General features: G+C 33.4%; 1 protein-coding gene across 5 annotated transcripts in view; it reads right to left on the bottom strand.

The window, feature by feature from the left end:
• Positions 1-9,288, bottom strand: part of CHL1 (cell adhesion molecule L1 like) — a 279,234-nt gene that overhangs the window by 7,898 nt on the left and 262,048 nt on the right. For 4 of the 5 annotated variants that reach the window (XM_027863960.1, XM_027863963.1, XM_027863961.1 and 1 more), the window contains 3 exons: positions 6,167-6,346; positions 1,572-1,733; positions 805-936 (listed from right to left, as the gene is read on the bottom strand). In XM_027863960.1, the coding sequence (XP_027719761.1) occupies positions 805-936; positions 1,572-1,733; positions 6,167-6,346 (474 nt within the window). The remainder of the gene's footprint in view (positions 1-804; positions 937-1,571; positions 1,734-6,166; positions 6,347-9,288) is intronic. The other variant, XM_027863965.1, reaches the window with a different exon arrangement.

The raw sequence follows: 9,288 nt of genomic DNA, 5'->3' as shown, positions 1-9,288 counted from the left end.
GAAGGTATCTGGTGCTCTTGACAAAACTTCTGTAGAAGATTTATTGAAGGACATAGGGAAGAACTGCCTGAGAGGAGAAAACAGGAGTGGGGACACATATTCTTTTTGAATGGAGGAAGTGCCCACACTAATGAGGTCATGGATCTATTACAGCATTAACATTTAAAACTTATCTAAAAACCAAATTCCAACTCCATTCAATCAGACTCAATAAAGTAATTGGGAATCTATGGTACCTAAGAGAGTACACTAGGCAGGCATTTAGAGGAATATAAAAAGCAATGACAGTTCTTGTTCTCAGTAAAATTGAAACCTGCTATGAGGGATAAGATAGTACATCAAATGGATTCAAAAGTGCACAATGATTACACTGCAAGGCAATATATGAGTTGTCCTTGAAGAAATGGTCAAAGTGCTATAAATATTCTGAGGAGGGAAAGATCCTATCTGATTGAGGCAAGCAGGAAGTTTTCTTGATGTTAGGATAGAAAATATAGAGAGAGATAGAAGGGATCTGAGTTTATCAAGACTAGCCCTCTCATTTAACAAATGAAGAAACTGAGACTCAGAGAGCTTAAGTAATTTATCCAGGGTTATAACGCTAGTGTGTGAGGGAATATTTAAACCCAGGTCTTCCTGATTCCAAGTCCAGTGCTTTATATGTAAAACCACTCTACCTCTGAAGCTAGCCTGTGCTAACTAAACTGGTGCTTGAAAGATGGAGATGATTATTCTGAACAATGGCATGAAGGAGCTGATACTTTTTTTAAACCAGTACAATCACATGAGATGGTGTATCATTACCTGAGTATTTTCCACCTTTGTTCCTTCTCACAAAGCAAATAGTTAATAATATCAATGTAAGAAGAGCTATGGCACACATCAGTCCAATAAACCATCCTTGAGTAGAGATGTTGTCATACAAACCCGCGTATGCTGTTGTAGAGAAAGAGAAGTAAATGCATAATTTAAAACTTGTCAGACTGGGACAATCAGACAACATCACTCTAATCAATCAAACAAACAAATAAATATATAAATACATTAAAAAATACTGCTTAGTACTCCCGTCACTTTGAACTCTTGTGATTTCTACTTTTTTTTATAAAGAAATTCCAATTCTTTGATATTTTAATTGAGGGTATTACTAAATGTGTATTTTATTTTCCAGAAAGTTATAACCCAGGTTACATTTGGTTCAATTAGAAAAGGAGAACAGGAGAAATAAAGTCATATACCAAAGCAGTATTATGCAAGAAAGAGTGAAGAGCACATCAGTTGCATGCAGATTTTCTCAAAGGAGCCTCTTAAAACATGCATTAATTAGCCAGGCTATTATGCTTAAGTAGCAACTATAGTATTGGCTAAACATGACTAGTGATTAGTTAAAGAAATGTATAAATTTTTCATTTGGCTAATTTGCAAATACTATACAAAGATGAATTAAAAACTGAGATTCTACTAATTTACCTTTTCTACAAGTTCACCAATAATTTAGGGAAGGATGCATAATTATATCATCCACAAAACACATTTCATAGTCTTAGCCCACAAGGCCTTTGATTTCTCACCTCTCCCCCTTGTCTCAATAACATCTTCAAAAATGCTATTGTTATCAACCCAATTCTTAGTCACTAGACGAACTGTATGCTCAGTTTCAGGGTCAAATGTCTCAAGAGGGTGAACCTTTTGGGTAGGATTTACTGCTTCTGAAATCTTCCCGACACTCTTACCTATGAAAGGTACATAGTCAAGTCATATGCATTCTTTAAAAAAAAAGTAATACTTTGAAATGGAAAAATATTGTTATTCATGGTCAACAAGACAGACTTCTTTTAGCATTTTCCTTTTCTTGAACATTTCCTAAATTTGAGGGAAGAAAATACCATCATACAGAGGCATGCTGTCTTTTCTGGTGGTATTTAGAATTTTCCTATTGATCAGTCAGTCATCTAGACTTCATTAAATGTTTCCTGTATGCCAGGCACTATGAGCACTGGGAAAACAAAGTAAGGCAAAAGCCAGTTTCTCCTCTCAAGAAGGTCACAACTTTAGGGAGAAGACAACTGGAAAATAGTTCTGCACAAACTGTAAATATACAGGGTAAACTGCAGATAACCTTTGAGGGAAGGTGCTAAGATTAAGGAAGACTGGGAAAGGCATCTTGTAGAAGATGTGACTTCAGCTCACACTTGAAAGAAGCCAGGGAAGTCCGGAAGTGAACACGAGAAAGAAAAGAGTACCAAACATGGGGGCAATCAGTAAAAACATTCAGAGTTGAGAGGTGGACTAGCAAGGAGGCCAGTATTCCTGAATCAAAGAGAAGGTGAGGGAAAGGTGGTGTGTGGTGTAAAAAGAATGGAAAGGTAAAATGGAGCCAGTTATGGAGTACTTTTAAAGCCTAACAAGATTTTTTTTTAAATCTCATTTAATAGGGAGCTACTGGAGCTGATTATATAAACTGTTTCCTTGCACTTATAAAATCTGTATAGATTTACAAAATAACTCCAAGAGCATTAACTTCTGTTACCCAAGATTGAAAAGAAACATTTTTTTTGTTTTTTTATTATAAACAATTAGGGCTGACATTATGGACTTCATTTATTTGTATATTTTTGTTTATTTGATTTTATTTTTCCTTGTTTGGTAGGAGGAATTGGATGTTGAAATACTTAATAATTACTATTCAAAATCTAATTTTTTTGCACAGGATATTTATTGCTAATGGGCTAGATATTCTGTTTATCTCCATTTTCTCCTCCATCAAAATGGGAACTGAGACAAAAATAAATTTTTATATACAATACTAAAATGTTTATCTTCCTTATGGTTATGAAACATCATTACATACTAGGATAGAAAACAAGGTAGATTCTTATGCCCTTTGGAATGAAACCATTTAAGTAAAATTCCAAATGGACTGACAGAATTCAGTTTCATTCAACAAATATTTACTAAGCACTTATTACACCTTAGGATATGTGCTTGGCAATGGATATTTAAATAAAAAAGTAATAATTCATTTTATTTTAGTTTTATCAATAAACAGGTCATAGCAGAGGTTAGATTAATTCCCATGACTCACATGCTATGATGGGAAACTTTATTTTTCCCCAGTGAAATATATTTGCTTTCTGGTCACTAGCACCTTGGTATAGATTCCTTGTTATTGTTCCTCTGATTACCAGAAGAAAACAATTCTCACAGCAATAAATTTGCAAGTCTAAAATTTTAGTGATTATAATTTGGAAGGAAATAAAAACAAATGTATGCCTTGCAGGCTGCAGCATGGTGAGATATCAGAAGCTATAGTATAAGTCTAACGACTTGTGAAAAAAACTTGTCTAAAAATATGTGAAAAGCTATGACAGTTTTATAGAGGGGACTTGAATTGGGAGAGATCAGGCTTGTCTTTGATCCAAGGAGATTTAATTATTGCAATACCCAAAGGACCTTGTTACAAAGCAAGAAAAGAGTAGTAATTGAAAGGCTCCCACCTAATAATCATAGCTGACCAATAGTCTTCATAGTGCAACAGGGTCCCACAACACATCCAGTATGAGTTTTGGGTAAATAATGAAGAGAACTTCTTTTAAAATGTCGTATGTGTATACACATTTATCTATCATCTATATGTGGATTTATTCACAAAAAGATGCAAATACATGCCCAGACACATAAATGCGCACACACATATTATAGGTAGGATCTTACATCTAATCATTCAGTGTTCTGATTATACAATAAAATATTGTTAATCAATGCAATTTATTTCCTTAAAGGGAGAAGTTAGAACCCAAGAATTGAATAGTGAGACTATCTATCTGAACTTTACTCCTATCTAAAGAATAAAGGGCAGATAAGCCTTAAATGCACTGTATAGACAGAGCAAGGAGAAAGCAATAGTGTGAGATAGCTTCTAGCTTGTACACAAAATATCCTTTTTAAAATATGTATTGGCATTATATTATTCCTCAGTGGAAATCATTTTTTTCTTATTGTTGTTATTTTTTATTTCTACTTTTTAAAAGGGTATGTTGAACTCCTTTGCGGAAATATATTTTTATTTATTTCCTGGGAAATATGGTTGTGCTGTGCACCAAAACACATATAAAAGAAAAATCACTGTTAATGGTAAAAGTGACTGGTAGATGGATTAGAGTATGTGCAGAATCCTGGAGAGGCAAAAAGTGATGAAATATTTCCTCCCCATGTAAACTGAAACACAAGGTTACTGAAGACATTAGCATTAGAAAATGGAAGGTGGTTATCAGAGGTTTAAATTGCAAGAAGGACATAGCATTAGTTAAACATCTGATTACTATCCTGGACCAATTTAAGAGCAGTATTATAAAACATAGGATCAAAAATCATCAATTAACCAGTCTCCATTTTAAAACATTCAACTTAAGTTAGTGTTTTAAACAAACAGTTATTCTGGACAACCTTTTTATGAATATGAACTTCAATGTGTAAAAAGTAAGGAAGCACTTTTCTCAGATCGAGAATTGTTGGTTCAGTTAGAATAAAGTAGCGGGTGTGGACATCTCTTTTCCATTCACCAGGATCTTACCCAGAACTTGCAGTGAGTCCCTTGAGAGAGCCTCATTAGCAAGCCTGGCATCCTGTGTACCTACTTACATCTCTGAACCCATTTTCAGTCAACTACAGGAAAGTTGCTCAGAAATGGAAGTCATAACTAGAGACATTTGTCAGGTATTTTCAAAATGCAATTGTTATTATAAACAATCAGATCAATCTGGTAGTTCATCTGGAATTACTCCTGTTGCCTCATAGTCAATTTATCCCAGACGTTGTATACATTTTTTTGTTGATTTCATGTTTTTCCTCACATATATTTGAAGATAAGCAGGGAGGTCAAGACCTTGAAGAAGAATATATCATATATCTATCATCATATACTATTCAGCACTGTATGTATTGGCATGTATTTAAACACTCACATTTGTGACTATTTTCATAATGAAACCTTTCCCTTAAATTAATTTCTCCATTTTCTGCCCTCTTCCCCAATTATGAAACTTTAAAACAGGTAGAAATCTGAGTATAAACTCCTCATTTTACACATAGTGAAACTGAGCCCCAATGAAGTTAAATAACTTGCCAAACATGCATGTATGCATGTACATATGCAGGTGTGCATGTGTATGTGCATGTATATATGATTCATAGTACAGCCGTGATGGGAATCCAAGTGCTTTGATTCCCAGCTCAGGGTTCTTCTATGTTCCTTATAATACCTGGTTCATCTTGCTTCCATTCAGATAATTACTTATAGAGATCCTAGCATGTACATTATTTTCTTGTTTCCCTTCTATCTTTCTAAACTTGAACTGAACTATAACCACATATTTACCTGTTTCTTCTAGTTTCTCTAAAATTACTTGATTCTTCTGACTTCTCCTCCATTCTTTTCCTACTTTATCCCTACTCTACATATGCTGCTTAAGGTCAATGAGAGAGAGCTAAGCAAGAATACTAATAAAATAGCACTTGCGGAAAATCATGGGCATAGAGGTAAATTTGGGGGAGGAAGCTGGGAAACAAGCAGTGTGAATAAAATGCAAGTGTGATTTGCTTAATAACACTCTTAAAACAATCTTATCAATGTAGGGACAGTTAAGACCATTTGACATTTGTTATAGACTGGCACACAGGCAAACACAATATGCTTACACATGAATGGGAGTGTGTAAATTAGAGATATTCAGTTGGTTTTGCACTGAATTGGGAAAATCTTTAAAAAAATATTCATTTTAATAGTTTTAGGTTCTCTCCCTGTCTCTCTGTTTCTCTCTGTCTCTCCTCCCACTCTCCTTTCCCCTCTCCTCTCTCCTCTCTCACTCTCTCCCTATTTCTTTGACCCCTCTCTGGTTTTTGATTTAGAAAAGACACAACTCTTGAACTTGAAAGTATGGGGCTACCTGACCAAAAGGCCAGTGTGATTAATATTGCAGACACTATTTAGAGTGACTCTGGTCACTCCAATTTGAACTGAAATCCATTTCTTAAAGTAATGATGCTGTCTTTTTTTTTTAACCAAATCTCCACATACTCGTATCATAAACACTTCTGTTACATCATGAATTTCCATATACTTGTTATTTTTTTTAATGAGACACCTTTATTAACACTATTAACTTACTCCCTTCTCCTATTGTGCAGCCTTCCTCTGTTATGGGTTTTCCACAGCCTTTGGAAGTACATGCCCTCAAGTAGAATTTATATTTGGTGGTGGAGTTAAGATCTGGAACACGCCAACTGAGTTTTGAAGGGTTTGTGACATTGATTTCCTTTAGTTCTCCAATCTCATCTGTGTCATTGACTTGAAAAAAAAGAAACGAAATGAAATATATATAAGGATTTTTAATTTCCATAAAATTTAATAAAACATGAGAGTTACAGCTTTGGGGCACACATGGAAGGATATTCTAAATTAAAATTTTCCCTATTCAATTACAGACAGCTGCTTGTAGAATTGTTCTTTCCTCTTATTATCATTATGAATTTCTAAAAAGAAAATATTATTGATTTTGGCAAACAAAATCCCTACATTAACCAAGGGTCAAAATGGATGCTGCAGTATAAAACCTACATCATTTTAGATTTCCATTTTTGGATCATACCATGTAAAAATTACAGTTTCACATTTTTAGCCAGCTATATCAATAATATAAATTTATTTTTATGAAAAAAACATTTAACATTTAAAATAAAACAAAAGTAAAATTAATTACTACTGTCATTTATTTTAGACAAAGAATGGAGAGATATGGCAACATGATACAATGAAAAGATTATGGGCTTTGAAGTCAGTAATTGCAGGTTCAAATGTTGCCTCTGATACTACCTGTATGTCCTTAAACATAGCACTTACCATCCCTTGACTTTAGTTTTTGAGGTACCATCCAGTTACACATGACAAATTGCATGCAATATGCATTATATATGATATGCATGTATATTATATGCACATGTGTATAGACATATATTCCTAATTTCTCCAGAAAATGTAATTAAAATCAATTAATCAATTTTTTAAAGATTTCCCATATGTTTGATTAGCAGATAGAATAAATATACAAAGCAAAAAATAAAAATAATAAAAACATTTTGATCAATAGAGATCGATCTAATGACTAATCAAGATAGTCTCATAATTCCAATAAATATAATTGTAGTGTATATGAAGTAATACAGAATTGGCATTTTTAAGCTATGCCCTTAAGTTCCAATAATGTGCTAGTCAGCTCATTTTTTTTTTTTAGATATGCACATGGCCCTGTGCCTCTGATGCAATGTTTGTTGTGTTTGTGTCATGTCAGGACATTTGTCTTTTTAGTAGATAATAAGTAGATTCTATGTGATTAAATGTCATTTAAGCAGAGAGCAAAAGGTTCGATGCATTGGGGAAAGGTCTAATCTTTAAAGCACCGTTATTCAGGATATGTTATAGTGATGTTTAGTTACTCCCATATGACCCACAAACTCCAGGCTGTCTTTGTGCTTGCTATCCTCTGTGTCTCAAATACGCTCCTTTCTCTTTTTAATATTTTAGGATCCCTCAAAAATACAGTCAAGCCCTATCTGCTGCCTAATGTCATTCTTCATTCCCCCAAATGATAGTTCCGCTAACCCGCATCAAGGTTACCTTAAACCTATTTTGTATGTATATTTATATGTATGCACATGTGTATACAAGTATGCATATGAATGTATGTCATGTATAGTCTCTTTTATTAGGATGCAAACTCCTCAGAGGCATGGTCTACTTCATATTTGATTTTGTATCCCAAGTACCTGATGCAATTCTTGAATGATTGATTGAATTTTACACATTATTTCAAGAAAGGAATCCATTCATTCTTTTCCTTTTTCTGGCACATAGTACTTAATAAATGTTAATTGAATGACTTTTCAATTGAAAGTGCTCCTTCAATAGAAATATTATATAAGATTTAATTTAATGGAAGTTTTAACTCTCTCTCTCTCTCTCTCTCTCTCTCTCTCTCTCTCTCCTCTCCCTCTCTCCCCCTGAAAATGTATCCTATATCTTATCGGTATTTAAGCACTGTAATTTGCTGCTAATGCTGTTAATAATTGAAGGAGATAAAGATCTTGGACAAATGTTAAAAAAAAAACACCTGATATTTCCCTAATAGACAAAAATAAGTTAATTATTGCCAGCAATGCGTATGCTCACATTACGGTAAAGAAACATTTGGAGAAAAAATTAGCTAATTAAATTTGTTTAAACACAGAACTTGCTATATTTTCCACTCTTTTTCTCTATGTCTTATAAGTGTGGGGATGTTTTGACCATTGTAATCACACCCAGGTCAATGATGTTTTCAGAAGAAATCTGTAAGAAAGTATCCTTTCCTTATTTCTTTATCTAAAAAGAGCAATTTTCTGTAAGTAAGAAGAGGAAAAAATGTAGCCAGGGCTTTAATTTTGCTTCTTATTTCATCCAGTTCTTCCATAAAGCAATTTTTTTTAATATGAAAGCTTTCTTCCTCCTTTTTCTTCAATATGTAATCAATCCTTTTAAAAATCCAATGGAATATTTATTGCTAAAATCATCATGCATATGTTTAAAATGTCTTTTTAGCCCTATTTTCCCATGACTACAACTGTGAGGGAACATATCACCAATATTCATTGTAATATTTCCCAGTACATGAAAGGAAATATTTTTCCCCAAAACACTTACTAAAAAATTGTAACTTCACCATTTCTTATTTTCTTTTAAAATACATTAATATCAGCTCAGACATTCAATAATCCTAAACTAAATATCTATATATACATGCATGTATTTATACATGCATCCACATATGCACATATACGACTAGACTTATGATTTCATTGACATAAAGAACTTGCAGTGAAGAAATTCCCTATGCCAATGCAACTAGTCTGCAATTTAGAGTATTAGAGATGACACGATTACTTGATAAACTGAGTTTAAATTATTTGACCACACAGTTAGTAAATATAAGAAATGAGACTAGAACCCAGATCTGCCAGACCCTAACGATGCTCTTATTCCCTATATCATCCATGCTGCCTCATATAGTATATAACCATGCATGCATGCATGTATGCTTGTATATGTACCTACATGTATGTTCCTTCATATTCACACATATTGCATTAAGTCATAGGTAGATAGATACAGTAACAAATATATCACCAAAGGCATGTTCCAACTAAGATTGATAGATAGATAGATAGATAGATAGATAGATAGATAGATAGATAGAT

The sequence above is a fragment of the Vombatus ursinus genome, unplaced genomic scaffold (assembly GCF_900497805.2).
Source record: "Vombatus ursinus unplaced genomic scaffold, bare-nosed wombat genome assembly UNPS02014773.1, whole genome shotgun sequence".
Lineage (NCBI taxonomy): Eukaryota > Metazoa > Chordata > Mammalia > Diprotodontia > Vombatidae > Vombatus > Vombatus ursinus.
This window is presented reverse-complemented; position numbering and strand designations above follow the sequence as displayed.